The 25,411-nt window shown below is 35.6% G+C and overlaps 1 protein-coding gene across 2 annotated transcripts; it reads left to right on the top strand.

Annotated features, from left to right (window-relative positions):
* The first annotated feature begins 883 nt into the window (after nucleotides 1-883).
* LOC146135974 (uncharacterized) lies at nucleotides 884-24,504 on the top strand. 2 transcript variants are annotated; one of them, XM_083395282.1, is made up of 15 exons: nucleotides 884-1,026; nucleotides 2,095-2,277; nucleotides 3,058-3,246; nucleotides 4,479-4,658; nucleotides 12,270-12,455; nucleotides 13,519-13,704; nucleotides 14,873-15,058; nucleotides 19,247-19,423; nucleotides 19,705-19,887; nucleotides 20,393-20,575; nucleotides 21,300-21,482; nucleotides 21,939-22,214; nucleotides 22,599-22,710; nucleotides 22,769-22,809; nucleotides 23,398-24,504. In XM_083395282.1, the coding sequence occupies exons 1-15, from the start codon at nucleotides 966-968 to the stop codon at nucleotides 23,661-23,663; spliced, it is 2,592 nt and encodes an 863-aa protein (XP_083251408.1). In that variant the 5' UTR covers nucleotides 884-965; the 3' UTR covers nucleotides 23,664-24,504. The 2 variants fall into 2 exon arrangements, with proteins under 2 accessions (XP_083251408.1, XP_083251409.1); XM_083395283.1 differs by having other exon boundaries at nucleotides 21,939-22,173; nucleotides 23,398-23,482.
* The last annotated feature ends 907 nt before the right edge of the window (nucleotides 24,505-25,411 follow it).

Genomic DNA, 25,411 nt, shown 5'->3' with positions numbered 1-25,411 from the left:
AAAATCTAGGTTCGTTAAATAAAACAGTCGAGTCTAACGACTTTAATAAGTTTTTTTTAGTTCATGTAACAGGTCATGTTTAACCTCCGCGCGGTTTAGCACAATATTCATAACATATGATCACACTAATCAAATTTTTGAGGCTCTTGATTTGGTGAATCAAGGCATTCTGTCTAAAGCAGAAACATTGTCCTAGTCGAGGGTTAAACCCAAACTAAGAACGGCCTCCGCTGACCAAGCATTATAACTGACAATTTTGCTGGTGAAATGCTCAGTTTTTGGGCATTTAGTTAAAACGGTTGTTAATCAGGGCTAGACCTAGGATTTTTTGTAGAAAATTAGTCTAATTACACTTCAGCAAAAAAAGCCCGGATTGCGAAAAATTGCCTTATTTAGGTTTGCAATTGTACACTAAGTGTCATCCAGCATAATGAAGGTGTAATTTTTTAAACGCGATGTAAACGTTAATCTACTTTGTGATGTTTGTCAAATGAGACCGTTGATGTTATGTCCAGGTTCAATGCATGCAAATGAATGAGGGTTTCAGGTTACGCATGGAGCGTTATGCTGAAACTATCTCGTAAAAATAGGAACATATTAGGTACAATAGCGAACAAACTTGCATTTACGCAGGTAAAATAATAAAAATGTCTGGGTAACCTCGCCGTTGTGTGAAAACATCAAAATCAGTGTGATTAAAATTAAAACACAAAAAAAATCTCACCGACGCCCCTAATTGGCACACATTTCAATCGTATTGAAACCGGCGGTTATTTACGGACCCTTTGAATTCAGAAATCTATTTGTGTGTGTTTTATTTGGATGGCCTATTTAGATTGACATTATACCTGCAAAACAGATATTATGAAAGCAAGAAATTGGAGGTAAAACGAGTAATGATAAACTAATGTTGTAAAACTTTCCGAATTCGCTAATGCTTCAAACCTAGAGGGATTAACACAGAAATGGATGTTAAGGTACACATGCTAATGTGGATTCTGGCGGCTTGTCATATTGTTGAGAATGGTAAGTTCTGATATTTGCTTCGTTATCTCGCATTGTTGTGCAAAACAATGTCGTTAACTCGTATAGTTGTGCAAATCAAAAAATTCAAACTCAAAAAAGATAAAAATTTGATTAGCCGAAAATTTGTTCTCAGGACTTACTTGTTTTTGGACAAGATCTATATACATTTATGAGGCCGAAAAAGCGATGTTTGTTTGGGTCTTGCATAATGCTTACGAGGGTTTAATTACACAGGGGTCTGTCAATGTTGTTTATTTGGTAGGAAGAGGAAAAGACAAAACAAATCCAAGTAGACAAAAATCAAATATAGTGATAGAATGGAAGGTTAAATGTTAGTTATCGTAGTGTTTTTAACTTATCCCTGCACATTTGTTTCAAGAGGGTACAAATGTAAACAAACTAAAAACACCATTGCATACAGCCTTTGGTGGTGAGATATTTTGGATTGCATGTGAAACAGGAATAAGAAATAGTTTTCGTTTTATTTTGTGATCATTTTGGGGTTACCTCAGTGAGTTTGGAATCCATTTCAGGGTGAAAATTTAGTAATTATCGCAATTTTTTGTTATAAATCATCGTGCTTGATTTTACAAGGGTCATTATATGTTTCTCTATCCACATCTTGTCCTAGCAACATTTTCCAAGCCGCATTCGTCACGTAAAATAAACATCTTGGTTGTAAAATTCACATAAAAAATATTTTGCATGGTACAAAAAAATGGTACCTCACTTCCAATTAGGTAAGCAATTCACTTCTAATTACTCTCTTCAAAACTATAAATAATAGGTCAAAGAGGAAAATATTCGGCTTATATATGTTTTGCTTGCAGAAACGTGAAGCAAATGTAGACACGTAACAAATAGCCTAAGCCTACAAAGTGAAGTGAATAATATTTAAACCCTGATCAATAATTCTATTTATAGCGTCCAATTGGTATATTATACCCCAGTTGACAACACATGCAACATCCACAAGCATTTTAAGAACATAGAATATTATTATTGGGAACAAACCAATTTCTGAAGTTTTTGTTATTAATTTTACCTAGCTTTTTGTCTGATTCGTAGTTCCCTGCACAACTCTGCCAACTGCTACACAAGGAACTCTATCTCCATCATCACTTCCTGTTGGTGGTTATGCCACAGGTTCTACGGTTGTCATAACGTGCAACGCTGGATATGCAACGTCAGCTTCTACAGCAACTTGTCAAAGCGACGGGACTTTCGATGTTACTGCATTGACATGCACTGGTAACGGATTTATTATAACCATTTATAATAAGAAAACTCCGAAACTGGCCGAAATACAGAATAAGTTGCTTGAAGATTTTTGGTAAAAGCCGTTCAACACGAACGAAATAAGTGATCCCCTTAATATGGTATTTGTTAAAGAGAAAACATCACGTGTATGTCTAAATATGATAGGTAAATACCATAAATATCATCGAATACCACTCCATTGGTCCACTATATAATTAAGCGAACATTCACTGTATAATAATGTTGTGTTTTTTGTAAAGCTCCCGACCATAATACGATATTTCAAAAAGTAATATGGTTACTTGTGTTTATAATATCAGTGCTAACAATACACTAATTATTAGTGCAAACTAAGCGCGATTGTTTTACTGATTTTTACAACTAAATCAGCCGTATAGTTTTCTTAGGAGACCATTTTAAATTGTATTTACTTTTTCCGATTAAACCAGTAAACAACAGTTATACTTAGGTTTAAATAATTAGTTTTCTGCGTCGTTTCAACATTACATTCTATCATATTTATTATATTTTTATGCGAGAGAAACTGAGTGCGGCAACATTCCCTTAAAGTATGTTACTCGGGGTACAACGCTTTCGTATTTCATTTATCAATATATATTCGAAACATGACAAATAAAAAAATATATACACTAGGGCTTACATTTTCGAGGCAAACTACATCGTGATTCAATGTTTTTTCTATGGGTATTGTTTTTAATTGACCTACTAATTTCAAGAAGGCTGTGTTGCATGTATAATATTTATCTACAGCTGCCACATGCGCCGCTCCACCGACGACCCTCACCCAAGGTGCTTTCCCATACCCCATTCCAAGTGGTGGCTATACTGGCTCAGTGTCAATTATCTGCAGCAGTGGGTTTAAGGTAGCTGTTGGTTCACCTTCTTCTTCGCTTTGTATTTCAACCAACACCTGGGATCCGGACTCTCTAGTTTGCACTGGTATTCTCTTTGGTCAAATATTTCATTAAAACTGTTACTGTTTCAGCATTAATTATAATGTACGAAGTGTTTTTACATTATCATGTCAGAAATTATTTTTCAAATCACGTTTACTCCATTGGCGCTTGATGCTAGTTTGCAGAAAGTATAGATAGGAGTTTTCAATTATCAAGCTTTTGCTATGTGCGTGTAAACCGCTGTGCTATTAAATTAATACACAGCAGTATCTATTTGAAGAATAACTAAAACCCTTTCGGTTTGCATTGAAGTTATATTGTCCTCGTAGAATATAAAGTCTCATTTCACTTACAAACTTTATACTTCAAACCAGTTGAAACCATTAAAAGTTAAACCAACAGCTATATGGATCCTTAAATGACGCAAATAAGTGTTTGGCAAAAAATTGGGTTTTGTTTGATTCGAAACGCCAAAAAGGGAATATGTGTAGTCCTAAAAAATATAAATTTGTATTTGCGTGCAGCTACATTGACTTCGTTAAAAGCTTGTGTTAATTATTTTTTTGTTATTGTAACTCAGGGATCGGCAACCTTTTTTAGCGAGCGCGATTTTGTTGAATGCACCGGTATTTCTTTTACATTTCTTGCAAGTTTATATTTCATTTCCGAAAATATAAAAATGTTAAAACATATATGGTCACATTTTGAATACGTTTTCCGTTTTATCGTGACGCACTTGGCGGCCTTCCATGGCGCAATGGTAAAGAACCGATCTCAGTGAAAAGACAGTATCAAAACGTAAATAAACCGGACGTAGAATAAATAATCGCGCGAAGCGCGAAAATTCTTCGCACTTACGTAGTTAACATAGCCAAAAAGTATGTGAAATGGACTCGTGGCCAATTTGTCAAAGAGGCGGCGGGCCGTATGAATTATATAGGAGGGCCAGATCCGGCCCGCGGGCCCTAGGTTGGCGACCCCTGTTGTAACTCTATCGTCAAAAAGTAAAGATTGGAAGACTAGCAATAATGCTAATTTTCGTAACAATTATTTAACTTTAACATAACAATTATTTAAATTTAACGTAACCATTATTTAACTATACAAAACCATGCATTCGTAGCAATGATGCTAAGAAAAAACATAATTTTTTTTTGTCGATTTAACTGATATTTTACAATTATTTTCTAGAATTCTAAGGGGCAAATTAAGTGGCAAGGCATTTTTCAAAATTGTATAGCGAAAATATTACCAACTTGTCTATTTGATTATTAGTTGCCTGCACAACTCAGCCAACTGCTATACATGGAACTTTATCTCCATCACTTCCTGCTGATGGTCATGCCGCTGGTACTTCAGTTGCCATAACATGCAACCCTGGATATTCAACATCGGCTTCTACCGCAACTTGCCAAAGCGACGGGACTTTCGACCTTACTGCATTGCCATGCACTGGTAATGGATTAATTAAAACCATTTATAAGGAGAAAATTCCGAAACTAGTCGAAATACAGAACAATTTGCTTGAAGATTTTTGGTAAAAGCCGTACAACACGAACAAAATAATTGATCGCCTTTTATTATGGTATCCTATGAAGAGGTGAAACATCGGGCGAATGGCTAAATATGATAGGTGAATACTATAAACATTTAACAACTATCACCTAATATCACTCCTATATAATTGAGCGAACATTCACTGTATAATAATGTTGTGTTCGTTTATGAAGCTCCCGACCATAAAACGATATTTACAAAACGTAACAGTGCTAACAATACACAAATTATTAGTGCGAACTATGCGCGATTGTTTTACTGATTTTTACAATTAAATCAGCCGTAGTTTCCTTCGCGCGATTATTCATTCTACGTCCGGTATATTTACGTTTTGATACTGTCTTTTCACCGAGATCAGTTATTTACCATTGCGCAATGGAAGGCCGCCAAGTGGGTCACGATAAAACGGAAAACGTATTCAAAATGTTGACCATATATGTTTTAACATTTTTATATTTTCGGCAATGTAATATAAACTTGCAAGAAATGTAAAAGAAATACCGGTGCATTCAACAAAATCGCGCTCGCTCAAAAAAAATTATCAACACAAAGTAACCTTAATATTTTTTTACTATTTTCTGATTGGGTGTTACTTGCAATTCTAGGTGCGGAGGTAAGCACAGAAGCTTTATAAACGAACAAAATATTATTATTTTTTATTGTTCGCTTAGCCTTAGTTATATAGTTGGCCAATAGAGTCAAATAAGATAATAAGCTTTGAATAATTATAGTATTGCGACAACTGTATTGTTTTAAATAATTTTTTAACACACTTTTATGGTTTTTCGTATTTATTAATTCTAAGCTTTGATTAAAAAGATATTAAAAGGTGATCGAATGTTATGTTGAACCAACGCAGATAACGAATTATTTAAAACTAACGTAAATAACGCTGTGGTTAACTGGTCAAATCGGAAAAAGTAAATACAATTTATAATCGTCCCCTAAAGGAAACTTCTAGACGTTTCAAAGCGACGGGACTTTCGACGTTACTGCATTGACATGCACTGGTAACGGATTTATTAAAACCATTTATAATGAGAAAATTCAAGTTGCTTGAAAATTTTTGGAAAAGGCCGAACATACAAGACGAACAAAAAAATTATTCCCCTTACATTGTGGTATTTGTTAAAGAAGTGAAACATCAGGCGTTTGGCTGAATATAATTGTTATAAATATTTAAAGCCCATCATCAAATATCACTCCATTGGTCATCTGTTTAATTAAGCAAACATTCACTGTATAATAATGTTGTATTGGTTTATAACGCTCCCGACCATAAAACGGTATTTCCGAAAAGTAACATGGTTACTCTGTGTCTATAACAGTGCTTATCAACCGGTTGTATCGTACACCCCAAGGTGTACCATACTTTTTAAAGGGTGTACCAGTTATATGGGTTGTACAGGTCCCGGTTTTAAGGCCTTGTCCCTGTATCCCGCCCGGTTAACCAATTTGTCCCGGATTTTTCAATTTAAAATTTATAAAAAAGAAATTAAAAAATGTAAAAACTCTTGAGTTAGCCATTCAGCAATTCTTTGTCAAAACTAAGTAATACTTGTTACTTTTTATTTTTTGTTGGTAAGGCAGACAAGCAAATTTTTTTTAATATAAATAATTATTTTTCCAGCGGGACTTACGATATATTTTTCTGGGTGTGAGGTTGCTGGGGCTAGTTTATATTTACTGTGTGGTGAGTAAAAAAATTAAATGGATACTGTTCGGCGGGTGCTGGGATATATCTTTTTAAGGAAGGTAAGCAAGCGCCGTCACAAACCGGTCACCGTCAAGCAATTTTTATTTCCAAGGATTTTTTTCACGTATGACGTAGTTTGGTGCCGGTATTATTTGCTTAAATGTTACGCAAGTCTAAACAATTGCTGCTACAACTTAAAGTTTAACGTTTGTTAGAAATTCTGGATCGATAAAGGTCGCGGGTTTCCAACATTATAAATCAAATTGAAGTAATAGGCTAACATACTGACTGCCTTAATCCAAATAAGTTATAATGTTTTCAACTTAAGACTTATATTTTAAAAACTTCTTGATGTCTGTTACCACGCAAAATTCAGATTCACAAAACGTCGCATTTAATTCGGCGGTTTTAATCGTAGTCAATTATCAGTTTCGAACGAGATTTTACTTACGTTGGACGCAGCATGGTACCAGGATTATATATTTGCTGAATATCACGCAATGCGAACAATGGCTGCTATGCAACTTAAGGTTTTACGTTTAGGACTGGTAGCCTACCCTATTGATATATGTCACTGGTTTTCGTTTCGTAAAAGATGTTTGACGTGCTTAGCCGTATTTAGTCGTTTCATTTCAAATAAGCACTCATTATTTTGCAATTTTGTTTCAACAAAATGTAAAATTTTAGTTTGCGAAGACGAACAATCTGATGTTTCACAGTCACGCAGATAAATGCGATAATTTACAACACGCCATCCGATTAAATGCCGCTTCGCCTTAAATAAGTGATGAAATTTTGTATTTGTATAAAGGTATACTTTCCTATACTTGCAGCCCTGATTATCCTTATTCCGATTAGGATTATTACAAATTCAGTGTATTGCGTGGACTGGGGTGTATAGGCTTTGAGTAAACGTAGAAAGGGTCTACCATTTCGAAAAAGGTTAACAAGCACTGCCTTAGACTATGACAAGTAACAGTTAGCCAAAAGCCGATCTAAACTTAGGTTGGTGTGCAGCAAAGTAGTTTTAGAGTTACAGCAGTATAGTAAATTAAACATTATTATGTAAACTGGTTGCCGCCTCGTGACAGCTATTCCAATGACACAATATTACGACGTTTACTTCAAGCTTTTTCAAACGAACTCAAACCCATTTTAGCGGTTTAATTCTAATTATAAAACGCGAACAACTATACAAAAGTATTTTACTAATAAGAATACTATTGTTAAAACAACACTATGCGGCTTTTTTACTTAGGAAATAATACTTAAAACCGGGAACGCTTCGTTGTTTCCTATAATCTATTAGTTGTTATATTCCAATCTTCACCACAGGTCCACAGGTGATGGCAAACTAAATCAGTACCTTGCTTTGCTATATTAACAGCTATATGTAGCGAAAAACTGTATTTTCGTTTAGTTGTTTTAGCAGGATTGGGCCATCTGCCATATGCAGCTCCAAACTTCGGCGAGTTCTAACGGCTGCATTTCGTCACAGCATTGACACCAAATTAGCCTACTATTTGCCCAATTAAGACCGTTGAAAGCAGTGCCTCTTTACAGTGCAGAAATGCGACTTTCGCAGCACCTCCAACACACGCAGCATGCTAACTTACCGAATCAGCTATCTACCAAAATTCAGCAATGAACCTGAAGAATATACATAGATTTTGCAAAGCACAGACAAGAAGCTTTGAAAAAAAACGTGCACTTTCGTATATTTTAATATGATTTGCACTTATTCTTTATTTACTAAGTTTATAATTCATCAAATACCATGCTCTATAGGTCTTGAAACGTCCATGATCTGTTGATGACTAATCGAAACATTTTCAAAGTATCGAAGTATGCCTTTGAAGTGACACTAATTGTAAAATATTTTGGTCTCACCTCTGCATGTTCCAAATGCAGCCAAGTAGAGTAACAAAAGTTCGTTGGCAAAATACGAAACCTTCGACAGCATTTTGCCTTTAGCAGCAAACAGCGAGGCGCGTTGATTTAGGCTTCGCTTTTTGAAATTGACGTACTTGTAAATCATCGAAATTATCCGCAGGCCTTTTAGTGCGCACATACTAATCACAATAGCTAATCTTGGTTGCAATGTGTTTAAGAATTTCGCTCATTTTTTGCGACTGGCTAAACTGCTTTTCGGTGCTAAACAAGGTGGTTTGTCACCTAAAACGTCATTTGCTCTGGCCATTAAAATTTTCGTCTTTTTCAGATTAACACTGGAATTTAGGAGTTATTTTATACGTTGTTCCTTACCCAAAGCCAAACGCCACTCAAAAGCATAATATACGACATACAAAAAACATACAAAATCATGCAAATATACAGATTATTTTGCCAGTTTTGTGCACTTAGATTTTTTAGCATCGGTGTATTAAGCTTAAAGTCAGAACCGTTATAAACACTAATAGAAATGCGAAAGCAACACTATAAACTGGGTTCTAATTCAAATTTGAAATATGTAGGAGTGCAATGGTTTGCACCTCCTTAAATCTTATGCAACCCTAGTTTCCTTGGCCGCTATGATAAAAAAGACTGGATCTCCCAAAGCAGCTCAATCTCGTGCCTTACCTCATCGGTATAGTGATTTTTCATTGTTGTAAACAAGTCATTTTGAATAGACTCAGTGAAGTCACGGTTATTCAACAAGTGGAGTACCACTTCAAGTCATTATTAGACAAAGTCAACTCTGAGTAATTTCATTGACACAATTATAAAACGTGAAACATCTAATGTTGCTAAACTCGACAAAATGTGAGCTTTAACTTAAAAATAACAAAAATGCAATTTATAGCAAGTTAATCGATGAGCGTGGAAAAATTGCACTAAATAACCAATTTTCGCAAAAAAGTCTAATGACAGCACTTAACTTTAACTATAGAGTCTTTTAAATCAATTAGTTAAGTCCAAGAAAGTCATTTGTTCAAATAACAACCTTTTAGTGGGGGCCTTTGTAGCATGTTGCATGGAACTTTCCATTTCCAGCAGATAAAATTAAAAAAAAATTACTGACTTGCGAATGCCACGGTAAAATGAAGAGGATTTTTACGCAATAAAAATGCAACCTGTAAAGTAAAAGTATTAAAATAATTGTGAAGGGATTCTCTTGTTTAGTTAGCGAAAACTAGTAAGCAACAACTTGTGCTAAGACTGGCTAGCCGGTAGGCACCAACCGCTCATCAAAAAGAAACGGCTTGGTTGGGTTTGTTAATGCAGTGGTCGGTAACCGCCGGTCCGCGATGAAATTGTTACCGGTCGGTAGCACGGTTGACAGACTAAAATTTTGTTTAAACAGGAACTGTACGTAAACACCTGGTAAAAAGTCAAAAACAATGGAATGCATTTTTGCATTTTACAAACGAGATAGATTGCTTAAGTTTATAACACACAAAACAAAATGCGCCGTATTTGTGATCCTACAGTCAAACTTAATTGTTGAATGGCAGCATGTCTGAGACAATCTGTCCAAATACACCATTATCCTTCAACTGTAGGAAAGTTAAAATGATAATTTGTTCAAGTGTGTTGCCAAACTTGTAAATGGCACGGTGTACAGTTTCGACATACAGCTTTTATATGTGTCATGTCAAAGCATAGTTAACTTACTCATTATAAATCGTTTTGGTAAGCTTTAAATGAGCGCAATTGCTATTGCTAAAATGTAGGCGACATCCGTCAGTGGAGGTGTCGCGATTTAAATCGCACCAGGCATGACTTTTATTGGTGGGTGTCGAATGATGCTGCTGCAAACGATGTATCAGAAAGTTGTCTATTTGTGATAAAAGAGTTCCTAGAGTCAATTCATTAAGGTGTAAACTTTAAATCATCAGACTCAAAGAAAAACCTATTGTTGTTAAAAACAGTCGAGTCTAACGACTTCAAGAAAACGTTTTAGGTTTATATAACAGGTCATATTTAACCTCCGCGTAGTTTAGCACAATATACATAAAATATGATCACACTAATCAAATTTTTGAGGCGCTTTTTGGTGAATCCAGGCATTCTGTCTAAATGAGCAACATTGTGCTAGTCGTGGGCTAAACCCAAACTAAAAACTGTCTCCGCTGACCATGCATTTCAACTGACAAACTTGCTGGTGAAATGCTCAGTTTTTAGGCATTTAGTTAAAACGGTTGTTAATCAGGGCAAGACCTAGGTCTTTTTTGTAGAAAATAAGACAGAAATGGAAGTTAAGGTACACATGCTAATGTGGTTTCTGGCGGCTTGTCAAATTGTTGAGAATGGTAAGTTCTGATATTTGCTTTGTTATCTCATATTTTTGTGCAAAACAATGTCTTTCAAACTCTTGGATAAATTTGATCGGCCAAAATTTATTCTCGGGACTTACTTGTTTTTTGACAAGATTTATATACATTTATGAGGCCGAAAAAGCGATGTTTATTGGTGCTTGCATAAGACTGCCGAGGGTTTAACTATACACAGAGGTTTGGCAATGTTTTTTCTTTTGGTTAGGGAAAAAAGAAAAACAAACCTAAGCAAACAAAAATGAAATATAGTGAAAATAAAAACACCATTGCATACAGCCTTTGGTGTGGTGATATTTTGGATTGCATTTGAAACAGGAATTAGAAATACATTTTGTTTAATTTTGTGATGATTTTGGGGTTACCTTAATTAATGAGTTTGGAATCCATTTCAGGGTGAAAATTTAGTAATTATCGCAATTTTTTGTTATAAATCATGGTGCTTGATTTTATAAGGGTCCTCTAATTGTAGCATCTGTTAAAGAGATGAAACATATAGGTGAGTTTATTTTCCGTTTGACACTTGTTGAGGCCGCTTAAAATTTTGTCAAAAATAAGACGTCTTTCCGCAGCTTTCTGCATGGCTGACTGAAAACAATCTATTTTGTTTGTTTGTATGATTTGAAGATCCTTGCACAACTCAGCTAACTGCTACGAAAGGAATGCTATTTCATTATTAGAAAAACTAAACGTAGGTTCGTTGGTAGCTTTCCGCGTTTATTATTTTTGGCCAACAAATTCTTAGGGATGCGCCAAACAATGCTTTGCACTTAAATTAGAAAAACAAAACAACTAAATGGCTGCTGAGATACTTGATGGACACTTAAAAGGATTAGCATTACAAAACATTTAACATTTTAGATTCGGGCAGAAATATTCTTGCTGTACTTCAAATATTTCGTTTTTAGCAAGATGTATCAATACTGCCTGCCACATAGGAGTTTGACAAATTATAATTTACCCATCTCAAATGACGTAGCTTCGTCATACCGGCAGGCAAACTGTTAATTCCAATAGACGTGAAGTGTAAAAACACCTACAGTTATTGGAATATCCTAGTTTGTATGTAAATTTAAAGATTTTAAATATATATCTTACTCATTTGATTTAATACATAACCGGAAACGTTTGGATATAACAAAGATAGAACAATTGTGGCCCGATTAATCTAATTGTGATACGTTGGTCTACTCGGCTTATCGAGTAATTTGCACTCTATAGCAACTTTTACACAAAATAAAATATGCAATTCTAAGCGAGAATTTTAAAAACCTTAGCCAATAATTAAATCAGCAATGATTATCTTCCTTGCTGTTGAAATAACTGTTTGACATTTTTTAACAATTTATTGACCAAAACACCGTATTTCGATGAGAATTTAAGAGTTTTGTTTCCTAGACTCTAAAATCACAACAATGTAAGTCTTAGTTCGTTGTTAATACAGTAGAATAATGAAATTGTTGTGTTTCATTTATTAAATTGAGTTTGTTATTTAAGCAGGTCAAGTCTGTGAAATTATATTCTTAAAATTTTACACAGCTGCTTGCACCGCTCTTCCTAGCGTGGTCCAGGGGAGTTTAAGCGGGTCCGTTGTCCCTTCTGGTGGATTTGCTGACGGCGCGACAGTCACAGTTACTTGCAATCCTGGTTTTGCTACAACCACAACAAGCACGACTTGTAGCGCTTCAACCAACACATGGTCACCAGCAACTCTGACATGCACGGGTAAAATATTTACTTTGATATACCTTGGTGTGTGAGACAAGTTGTTAATGTTTAACCTGTGTCGGGTTTATGCCAAGTATGAACTTATGCTTTTTATAATATATACTGCTGAGATGCTTAATTGACACTTAAAATAATTAGCATTACCAAATTTTAAACTGTTTTGATTCGGGCATCATCAGAAATATTCTAGCTGCACTTCAAGCTATACCTAGTTTTTAGGCATATGTATCACTACTGCCTGTCACATAGGAGTTTGTTCTGACAAATTTTAATTTGCCAATCTTAAATAATTTATCATCGTTATACCGAAAGGCAAAAAGTTAATTCCAATAGATACGTGAAGAATTATAACACTTACAGCTATTGGTTAATCCTATTTGTATGTAAATTTAAAGATTGTAAATATACATTAACAAAACATCGCTGCTTTAACTTACTCTTACTCATTTGATTTAATACATAACCGGAAACGTTTTGAATTAACAAAAAACAGAATAATTTTATCCCGATTAATCTAACACTGATACGTTTGTAAAATCGGCCGATCGAATAATTTGCACTCTTAGCAATTTTTAAGTATGCAATTCTGAGCGAAAATTTAAAAAACCTAAAAACCTTAGCCAATAATTAAATCAGCAAAGATTATCTTCCTTGCCGTTAAAAAAACTGTTTGACAATTTTTACCAATTTATTGACCAAAACGCCGGATTTCGATGAGAATTTAAGAGTTTTGTTTACTAAAATCTAAAATCACAACAATGTAAGACTCAGTTCGTTGTTAATATAATAGAATAATGAAACTATGGTGTTTCATTTATATAACGAACTTTTATAAACTTTGGCATCTCTGAAGCCAAAAATTAAATATATGTTTTAATCTTTGCTCGAACAACTCGGCCAACCTATTCCAATTCGTATTAGATAGATTTTACCTAACCACAATGCTTTTTAGATTAAAATTGATCAACATTATGATAGAACCGAGTAGTTGACAATAAAACTGAGTTTGTTATTCAAGCAGGTCAAGTCTGTGAAATTATATTCTTACAATTTTACACAGTTGCTTGCACCGCTCTTCCTAGCGTGGTCCAGGGGACTTTAAGCGAGTCCGTTGTCCCTTCTGGTGGTTTTGCTGACGGCGCGATGGTCACAGTGACTTGTAATACTGGTTTCGCTACAACTACTACAAGCACGAGTTGTACCGCTGCCACCAACACATGGTCACCAGCAACACTGACATGCACAGGTAAAATATTTACTTTGATATACCTTGGCGTGTGAGAAAAGTTATTAATGAATAACCGCTATCGGTTTATGTCAAGTATAAACTTATGCTCTTTATAAAATGTGTTGTGTTTTCAATCACGTTTGCGCCTTGCTTCTTTACAGAGTCCACATAATCACAGTTTGCTTGTTGTAACTTAGGTTGTATTTAATCGAAATCAGTAAAATGGAATGGTAACGTAGTAAGTGAACAGCCTTTTATAGGCTCACGAAGTAATTGCAAACACACCAATTACATTCCTGCAGTAGGCACAAATCAAGCGCGTACACACAAACAACGCATAACAATTAAAATAACACAATAATGCCTCGAGCCGCGTGTTCGGGAATAGCGCGGTTGCGTTCCACAACAAAATGTATGGTGCTGAGATGCTTAATTGAACACTTAAAACGATTAGCATTACCAAACTTTGAACTGCTTTGATTCGGGAATCATAAGAAACATTATAGCTGCACTTCAGGCTACTTAGCCAAATTTATCACCACTGCCTGTCACATAGGAGTTTGTCCTGACAAATATTAATTTGCCCATCTTAAATGATTTAGCATCGTTATACCGAAAGGCAAAGAGTTAATTCCAATAGAGACGTGAAGAATAAGAGCACTTACAGTTTTTGGTCAATCCTATTTTGTAGGTAAGTTTAAAGATTTCAAATAAATATCAACAAAATATCGCTGCTTTTACCTACTCTTACTCATTTGATTTAATGCATATCCGGAAACGTTTTGAATTAACTAAAAATAGAAGAATTTTATCCCGATTAATCTAATGCTGATACGTTGGACTACTCGGCCGATCGAGTAATTTGCAGTCTATAGAAACTTTTAACTACGCAATTTTGAGCGAAAATTTTAAAAACCTTAGCCAATAATTAAATGAGCAATGATTATCTTCCATGATGTCAAATATTTGTTTGACAAGTTTTACCAATTTATTGACCAAAACCCCAGATTTCGATGAGGGTGTAAGAGTTTTGTTTCTTCGTAATATTTAGATGTTACCTAACTACCATGTTGTTTAGACGAAAATTGACCGGCATTATGCTAGAACCGAGTAGTTGACAATAAAACTGAGTTTGTTGTGCAAGCAGGTCAAGTCTGTTAAATTATATTCTTAAAATTTTACACAGCTGCTTGCACCGCTCTTCCTAATGTGATCCAGGGGACTTTAAGCGAGTCCGTTGTCCCTTCTGGTGGGTTTGCTGACTACGCGATAGTCACAGTGACTTGCAATACTGGTTTCGCTACAACTACTACAACCACGAGTTGTACCGCTGTCGCCAACACATGGTCACCAGCAACACTGACATGCATAGGTAAAATATTTACTTTGATATACCTTGGCGTGTGAGAAAAGTTATTAATGAATAACCGGTATCGGGTTTATGTCAAGTATGAACTTATGCTCTTTATAATATATATCGTGCTGATATACTTAATTGACACTTAAAATAATTAGCATTATCAAATTTTAAACTGTTTTGATTCGGGCATCATCAGAAATATTCTAGCTGCACTTCAAGCTAGTGCTTAGCCATATGTATCACCACTGTCTGACACATAGGAATTATTTCTGACAAATCTGAAACTTCAAAAGAAATAGAAAAAGTAGAGAAACAAGGAAATAAGGGCAAATGTACTCTCCCTCAAAGATAACACCGACAAGATTATGCGACAGCATCATGGTAATCTTGACCATGTAGATGAGAAAACTCAGGTCATAAAGACGGCACTGAAGTTCATATGCAATGATATTGCCTTAATTGATCTAAATCCAAGGACATACCCCAGCACACACAGTATGAGTGACATCGATAGTCAGCTGACACTTGTTCCTGCAAGCCTGCAGATGTTCTGGTGACCGATCGTCAAAACATACGAAAGAGTTGCCGTTTGGGGACAAAATTTTATTAAGACCTATCGACCTCGGCTGGAGTTTTGTCACACCAAATAGGGCTTGCCATACAACTTGACTATGGATTTGGGTCAAAATGCATGCTTAACAAGTTCCACCGGCTGTAGGAGTGTAGATTATTTCACATACACTTTTGGCACTCTTCATACCATTGTCGAGGAAACTGATGAAGAGAGCAATGATGAGGTTGCGATTGATGGTTTGCTTGAAGATCAATCAGTGATGACAGCCGAAGTGCCAGTCAAGTGAATTGTCAAGCAATGATCCGGAGGTTTTTATGGAGGTTGAGGAAACCAGCAATGCAGTCTCTCGGTTTATTAGTGATAATATAGATTTAAACATTGTCTCTATTCATGGAATCACTTTCTTCCTCTGAATGGGTTTTATCCAAGTCACCACTCCGACATCACCTTTGCCCGATTCACAGACAACAGCAGCTTTCCCCCGGGTGTAGTTAAAAGCACTTGATAAAGCTAAGATCCTGAGAGGAATTGAAGTAAAGTTTATTCCATTGATGAAACAGGAAACCAATAGGAACGAACGCGATCACGTTTCCCCCATCGCTGAGCTTTCATCCTCCCTGGCATGATAAGCCACTCCTCACTTGGCATGATCAGCCACTCCTCACTTCAGGTGACACTCTCTGGGCAGCGGGTGGGTTATCAAAGCCAACGATCCTGAGTTTCCACATTCCAACGGAAATGATGCAACAGCGCACACAGATCGAGTTCCTACCAGTTGTTGAAAGAGTCCCTAGAAGAAAATATTCCTGCTGTAATCTCCACATTCGACTGGATATGTCAAACTGCCCCAAGAGAAAAGTTTCTGGACAACACTCATAACAAGACTGAGCTCATTCACCTTCTCTCTTCAATCGTTCGAAAACATCACATCACGGTGAAGTAGTGTGACAGTGCTGACACTTTAATTGTAAGAGAAGTACTTACTACTGTTTCAGATGGTTCTGTTGAGCTCAGTAACATTTATGCTTCAGTTGGTGTATCTATTGGGTGAAGCCTGGGAAAGGAATGGAGTAATATGAAAAAGATAACTCAGACAGATGGAAATTATTATCTGTTGTAAACGTTGTTATATCTACAGGTGCGGGCAGAATATGCAGACGTGCTGGTAATGCTTGTGCACCATAGCTCGGACAGCCATCATCCACTCTTCTTAACCACATCTTTAACGTCTTTGTTTTATGACTTTCGAAATATCAAAGAATTTCTCGAAATCACAGTAGAGGTACCTAATCTTTTGTCTCGCCTGTCATGGATGGACAATAGGTGTGCATGGATATGAGCCAGTTCTAACACCGGGCCCAATGGCTCCTGATGAGCTACTGCAGTTCGTTCACGAGCTGTAATACTTATGGAGATTGCAACAACAGGCGATGCAGCTGCAAGAAGAATGGGGTCACTTGTATCTCGGCCTGATAATTCTGTAAAGGCATTACATGCGAAAATGGCTTTTACGATGAGATTGAGTCAGAAGTTGGGATAAAATGACTGTTGAAACATCTGTCATTGTGAATGAGAAATAACTCTTGAGTAACATACATCTATAGGAATGAAAGCTATTTATTTGTGCGTAAATATAAAAGTGAGGGTGGCGTTTTTTTAACAAAGGAGAGTCTGTAGTAAAACATAAATGTTTATAATCAATCGAGAATCATCAAAAAACTTTATTTAACCCCTCCTAAGTTAATTAAGGGCGATTAAAAAGAATTGTGCGATTTTAATCGTGGAGAAATTAGAATTTGCTTTACAATCAAAAAGACCATTGGCGGTAATTTAAGGTAAATCGCTTTCCACCGTAGATTTAGAAACAGTCAGGAAGTTTCAACTTTTAACAGTTACCCAAAAACAGTTTTAACGAATGTTTTGTGCCGCTTGCCACATATTTTGGTTTCGCGGGCCGCGATTGCACGCCCCTGACTAACATTAAGGCTGCCATACACACGACCCGCGAGGGCCATCAAAGCATAGTTGTATTAAATGGTATTTTACGTGCTACGGTTCGACAGCTGTTGTCCATATAGTATCATAATGGAATTCTGGGCTACATGGGTGACCACTTTTTCTGCCTATTCGACTCAATGGGAAGTTTGCAATCACTTTCGTTGGTAGCCTTCGAATGTAAAGCTCTTGATGTAAGCCTGTTTGAATGTTCAGTGATGCATTGAAAGTTCGCGTACTGCTATGTCAGTTTAGTTTTCGGTTTAAAACTTGACAGTGCATTGAATTTGCGAATAAGACGATTTTTAGGGGCATTCGCAATACCTGAATAAAAATCACAATATTTTATTAAATCATTTTGCTTTTATTAATCCATTTTCTGTGCAAAATAAAACGATTTATTAAATTTAGGACAGTAAATCTAGGCTAAATAAAAGAGTCATTGGTGATGACGTAAGTTGGTGATGACGTCATATATTAATTGTTTAGTAGGTAATCAGCCTATTCAAATCAATTATGTTTATTTCGTGTGAAAAAGTAGTCTAACCTGTATTTCACGTTAACGAAAAAACATCGTGACTATTTTTGGTAGAGCAAGACGCGAATTTTATTAGTTGGTAAATGCCACACACATAAATATAGAGCAAAATGTAATTCAATGATACCATAGTTTAATTCATAGCATTTATTCTTTGAAATTATAGCTTTATCGGCAAAAAGTATTTTGGATGACTAAAACAATGCTAATTTCATATCGACATTAAAATTTTATAATTGCAAAAGTACATGTTTAAAACCAAAATTTTAAATGGAGAATATAGGACAAGAAAGTAAATTAAAGTCCAGCAATGCAGGGCCTTCTGTTTGGGGCTATTCACAAGCTACACGGGATGGTCACCTCTGGTCTAGTTCGTAAAAGACAAAAATAACATTTGTGACCTGCTTTCATGTGAACTAATAAAGTTTATCAGATTCCTTAAAACCAGATGTGGGGAAGTTATACGACTCGTGGCCCAGAGGTGGCTGTTTCAAGGGCGACACCTTACTTACATAGGCTATTTACATACGACATTTCTTACGATTGTCTTGACTAACAGGTTTATATAACATATTAACTCATAAAAAATACAGCCCATTCGTAGCAATATTTGCTAGGTAAGAACATATTTTTTGTCGACTAAACATATTAAACAAGATGTTTCTGTAATTCGAAATCAAGATCAACCTGTACGATCCAGTTTAACAGTTTGAATTAAGCCTCAACAATAGTATGAAGCCTATAGACTTACCAGCATCAACATACTATAAAGCTATCCCGAATACCATACCGTGACAGAATCTCGTAAAATATAAATATATACCGTCGTCTAAGCATTATGCTTTTGATTAAAAATGTACAAATGAATTGCTGAGTTAAAAAAATTATTAACGCTAAAAACAATCAAAATAAACGACCCACATTTGATGCAGTGGAAGTTTGCACCACAGTTATGATTTTTATGCTGTATCTACAAGCTTTCACTCTGTGCGTTTTCATTAGATAAGACTCTGTCGGTAAAATTGTGAAGTAACAGAAAGATAGTAACGATTTTTATCCAGGACAAGAAAGCAACTAACGAGCTTATGTTTAGCTATCGTATGCGCGGCAACCTCCATAACCAACGGAGTCGGAACAACTACAGATACAGCTTACAACGAGCCACATACCTTCAGCTGCAACGTTGGATACAAATTATCTGGCACAGCCAGCTTGACATGCGATGGCACAGAATCCAACAACTGGTCGGCTGCTCTACCGACATGTAACGGTAGGTCTACTTATTTTCGTTGCAAATCTGTTTTGTGACATCTTACATAACGAATAAAAAAATTTTACCTGTATTGCTTACCAGCAAATAGCCAAATAAACATTCACAAATAGTTCTGAAGTTGACAAAAATTACTTTTACGCGCATGACACGTCTAACAACCTCGTGAAATTTTTAACGATGCAATTGAAATGACGTTCACAAAAATAATTCGACGTAATCATGTCCTATTAATACCCTTTATTTCCCGCAAAAAAGAGTTCTAACAACGTGATTTGCAGGGCCCTGCACAACTCAGCCAACTGCCACAAAAGGAGCTCTGACCCCTACGTCAGTTCCTCTTAGTGGTTATACGATAGGTGCTACAGTTGCCATAACTTGCAACTCTGGATATTCAACATTGGCTTCTACCGCAACTTGTCAAAGCGATGGAACTTTCGACATTACTACATTGACATGCACTGGTAACGACTCTAACTTATTTTAAAGGAGGACACTAAAAATAAGAAGTGTAATGCATAAAATTCGCTATCAGAGCATTCAGTAAAGCGATATTGTACGACCGAAATAATTTAAAGGCATGTCATTTCGAAATGTGGTAAAGAGGTTAAACACCAGATGTCTGGCTACATGTGATATATATACATGCGAATGTTGCCAACAAAAATTTTAGTATATTTTATATTCATTGAATCAAAAAATATGGTTTCGGATTTTTTTCTCATAAAAACATCAAGAGAAAAATAAGTGTCGAATAATGGAAAGTAGAATAACAGTATTCTAAATTACTATTATTATTGCTTTCTGGCAATGATAGATATTTGTAGTCATGGAATTGATGGTCACTAACAACACATTTATATTGCTTTTAAAAAAAATATAAGGTTAGATGACTCTTGTTTACTTTATTTAATTTTTACCGTTCAACTATCGCCTTTATTAATATAACATTTATTTTGTTTTCTTTAGCTACATGCAAGAATCAACCACGCGCAATACGAGGCACATTAACTCCAGCAACTGTACCCACTGGCGGACATGCCATTGGTAACACAGTCGTCATAACTTGCGACCCAGGATATACAACCACAACTAATACTGCAACTTGTCAAGTGGATAACACTTTTGATCACACCGCATTGGCTTGCACTGGTAAACATTTTTTATCATATCTTACAACTTAACAGCAAAAGTTTTAACATCGAAAACCTGTCTGTTTACAAGGTTTGACAACATAACTTGGTCGCATTTGTGCATTGTTGTTGGAAGTTGTATGGTGACGCATTAACCTTTTCTAGTATTTAATGCACTGCTTAATAAAACGGAAGCTATTCGCTCGAGAAATGTTTCCAGTTTTGTTCTCTTTTTAAATGGGGCACCTAAAATTAAAGTCATGAGCAGGGGTTGTTAGAGCAGGGGTTCTTAAACTTTTTTTCTCGCGGAACCCCTAAATTTTTAAATTTTCCACGATAGGCAAAAATAAAATTAAAAAAATGACGTCATAAATTGACGTCACAATACAAATAAACTTCATAAATATCTTGATTTCGGTCTAAAAGTTGTGAAAGTGAAATGAAGTCTAAATACAGTGCAAAACCGTTTTGTTGTTAATCTGTTGTTTTTTTTGTAAACTGTTTTTTTTTTTTAAAGGATTACTTTTTAAATACACACCAATATTTCAATTCGGCCTTTATGGAACGCCTAAAACTAATTCACGAACCCCAAGGGGTCCATGGACCCCAGTTTAAGAACCCTTGTGTTAGAGTTTAAACTTATTCGTGTTATTTTAACCCTAAAATGTCGTTCTGAACTGTGGATTAAACCTTTTACAACGTATCACGTGGTTCTCATGATCTATCTCGTTTTTTGCATTAAGCTACATGCAAGACGCATCCAAGCGTAACACGAGGAATACTTAATCCAGCGACTGTCCCAAGTGGTGGGCATGCGATTGGCGCTACAGTTGTTATAAAGTGCGACTCAGGATATACAACCACAACTGCTACCGCAACTTGCCAAATGAATAACATGTTCGACAATACCGCATTGGTTTGCAATGGTAACTATTCCTCGTCGTTGTTAGAGTATCCATAGGCAAAAATCAAATGTTTGAATCGCGACCTGACACGACCGAACTCCTGATTTGCAAATTTAGGACATTTGACCAGCGATATTAACAACGCTGGCGATATATCCGACTCAATCAGATACACACATAGAGCCCTTTTTACTTTTTTGTAGTGTTGTAATGACTTAGGCCTAAACCTCAAATCAATGTGTGCACTTAAATTTTGGTTTAAGACTAAAGACTTGGCTAAAGTCTGGCTAACGTTTGATTAATTTATATTTACAAGTAAAACAATGTTCTTACAACTGTTGACTTAGACTGGGACTAGACTTGTTAGTTTTATGCAAACGAGTAGACTTGGAGTTAAGTTATTTTGGAAATAACTTTACTGTGACATAAGTCATTTTAAAATGACTTGTTTACAACACTGTTTTTTGGCACTTCCAGCCCCGTCGCCACCAAGCCCACTATCGCTCACCACTTCAACAATCGATGGTCAAGCGCGAGTCATTGTGACGTGGACAATCGTGCCCGGTGCCAGCGGGTATCGCGTCACGTGGTCTCCATCAGATGGAAAACCTTCTCAGCCGGTGGATCTATTAGGACCGTCAACTACGACCACGACCATTACAGGCTTAGTGACGGGCAAAATTTACATTGTGGAAGTTAGGGCCATGGCTGGGTCAGTTTTAGGCGCCCCTGCACAAATATCTACAATTGCAGGTATATAAGCACCTAATCGTTTGTAGTTTCTTATACATTTTGTAAACGTAGCACTCTTTATGTCAGGCCTGCACGACATACACACAAGTATTTTAATAGATTAAGGTATTGAAAAACCGTTTAAATACCCTATGTTTTTTAATAACTCTTTAAATAAAGGTTAAAAATACAATTTTTCACTGCTTTTATTTTGTTAATGCCGTATTTGTAGTGTTTTGTTTTTGAGTTATATGAGAAAACAAGAGCGAACCAATTTTAAGTCTTTGTAAGGCTATAATGTTTTTTTATAAAACTGTTTGGCAACCCTAGTGTATGCGGACTGCGAAATCATTTTTGTACTCTTAAGTTGTTTTGTGTTGTCCTGTTGGAATATTTACATTACAGGCTCTGGATCTGGTCACGAAGTGCTCGCCGTTCACGTCAGTTCCGTGTCGTTGGCATTGGCAATCGTTGGATTTGTTCTGGTGTTAACGGCAATTTTGGCGATTGTTAAAATGTAAGTAACGTATTTTTAAGTTACCAAATGCACCTGATTAAACGAACTTTTTTCGCAGAAAATTCACTCTATCGCGGCTTCAATCATCACGACCAGAAGGTAATTTAAGAAATAGCGTGGTTAGTAATAACATAGCCAAGTGTTAAAGGCCTTTATATTACCAAATTGATTCATATTAGGTTGGAACGATTTTTTCCGTAATTCAATTTTTTATCTTTTCCCATAACGCTGGTATGTTTAGGAGGCAGTTACAATATGTTTGTAAGCTACATCTCAGCCGTGTTTGCCTAATTGAAAAACTGCAATCTAGAATGTTAAACGAAAGTTTATGTAAAGCCAAAAAGCTTGACCAACGATTGGGCCAATAGACTAAATTGCGTTACCATTTCCTCATTTTACTGATCGGATTAATCATACAAACATGACTGTCGTCTGAGAATTCTTATACATGTATATCTTGTGCAAGTAACATAAATTATACTAATCGTCTTTAAGCGTAGCAATTTTAAACAGAGTTGCCCTTCACATCCGACTATAGATAAGCTTGTTGTCGAACATTAATCAACATATAAATAAAAAATCAACTTGAACCGCACTTACCTTAGTGCTAACTGCTGGTCGCAATCAATTCTATCCTCACACAGCACAGTAACGTTGAGATCAATAATTTTATTGCAATGCATGTAGTCAGCAGTTCAAGGCCCGCCACTCCGAGGGCTGTCATCGCAAATCCAGGAGCAAGAGTCCAATATGCAGATACAAACTTTACAGCTTCTCCGGAAGTTGGAAGAAATCCTAGTGATTACGAAGCAAACTACGTCACTCCCATCTCATACAACGCCTCTAGCACCTACCAAAACGATAAAGCTCCCAGTAATGTTGGTGTGGATGAACACGGAGACAACCCATATGAGAGTTTTGCCGTCGGTGGTGGTTCGTCAAATCCAATATAGAGGTGTTTTGGCTACTTTACCGTATTGGTTGCTAATTTCTTGTCTCAACGTATCTGTCAAATTATTATTTTTATTTTATACGCCCTTTCCTGGGTTGAGGTGATTACAGATATTTTATTGCTTAAGGTTTGATTGAAATGCAACATGTCATAAATAATTGACTATTTGATAAAACGCACTTTAAGTACAAGCGACTGTTCATCGAATGGTTTGAATTCTGATAATTTATTCTAACCAAGATTTGACGTGTTAATTAAGAAAACAAATTACATACAATTAAAACTAACAATTAAACGTTTGTTATTTATACCCGTCTGCTACCAGCCATAAACTTCATAGGTATTCGTTAGCCTTTCCGCTTTTGACTCACTTCAAATACGTTTCGGGTTAATAGTTAAAAAATTGTTTTCGTACGCAGATGTTGGTGGACTTTAAGCGATACTTTTATATTGTTAAACAACATATTCGTTAATTTTAATCCCTTGTGCTACACCTATTTTGTAAACACTGTTGTTTAAATTATTATCGAAACATGATTGTATGACATATGGTTAGTTACAATACACGAAACTACTGAGACAATATAAAAAAGTGTAACTAAATAAAGCAGAATTTGTACTTTTTATCAAATCATATGGTAAATTTTTTTGTTGTCGAACATCTTAATTTCATAGAAAATAATTTGTGTAACTAATTCCTGGGAGGTTTCGATTTTTGGCACTTTTATTCTACTCGCTGATTTTAAGGGAGACCTTTTGTACTTTTGAAAACCTACTTTATATTATCCTTTAAGTACGTTGTTTTTATTTTTTAATATTAACGACAGTGTGTATTTTTATCATATAACCATTCTACTGTATTGTGACCATCACAAGTATTTTAAATATATCGATGAAACTGCAAGTTGTATTTGTTGCATAAGAAATATAAAACAATTCTGCCAAAAAAACATTTAAAGGAACATAGTTACTGTAATTGCACGCAAAATTAAATTTAGGTTCATTCCAGTGCATGTTATACGAACGCAAAACTGGCGTCTTCAAAAGAGTTCATATGAACGAAAATCCGTCTTCTGGACTTGCTAAAAGCGGCTTATCATGCATTTACAATTACCGTCAGTAATTTTATTGGTCACGCAAAGACTTACGCTCTTTGACAACTTCTATATATATTGACTTGAACCTACCTTGTTTTTGCTATCATTTGAAATGCTTCACTATTCATTTTATTTCAACCGAAGTAACAAAAATGAATTTAGAAGTAAAAATAGTTTTTGTGTAATTAAAAATATCACAATACGACTTCACTAAATAAAACTATGGTTATTTACAAAAAACATCCCAAATTATGAACGCAAATATGTAACATTGTGTTATAGCTTGAACTGCGGTTATACATTTAATTTTTTTGGATAGATTTTCTTCCATTTTTGGATAGATTTTTTTTACCACTAACAAAGTTTAAGCATAACAAATTACTAACACGTTTTTGGTTTACCTTAGCTCGGTCTACGGCCTGTGTATTAACTAAAAGCCAATTTTGGGCTTAAGTGTATGGCAATGTTGTTTAACTGGGTTACCATTCTAGTGTTTAATAGAACACTAACTTAAAAGAAATTGATTGCAATTGTATGTTATTGTAATCATGTGATTCCTAGATTTGGATCAGTTTTTGTGTTTTAACCCTATTGGTAAATATTTTTTTCATTATAAACCTTTCTGTGTTTTACTAATTTTTCGGTTACAAGC

Source organism: Ascidiella aspersa, chromosome 8, assembly GCF_963924565.1.
Source record: "Ascidiella aspersa chromosome 8, kaAscAspe10.2, whole genome shotgun sequence".
In the NCBI taxonomy this organism is placed as follows: Eukaryota; Metazoa; Chordata; class Ascidiacea; order Phlebobranchia; family Ascidiidae; genus Ascidiella; species Ascidiella aspersa.
This window is presented reverse-complemented; position numbering and strand designations above follow the sequence as displayed.

Excerpts from the sequence above, each read along its gene's own strand:
- LOC146135974 (XM_083395282.1), top strand. The coding sequence starts at position 966 with ATGGATGTTAAGGTACACATGCTAATGTGGATTCTGGCGGCTTGTCAT. Across the intron at positions 12,456-13,518 it reads AGCAACTCTGACATGCACGG|TTGCTTGCACCGCTCTTCCT; the intron begins GTAAAATATTTA and ends AATTTTACACAG. Across the intron at positions 15,059-19,246 it reads AGCAACACTGACATGCATAG|CTATCGTATGCGCGGCAACC; the intron begins GTAAAATATTTA and ends GCTTATGTTTAG.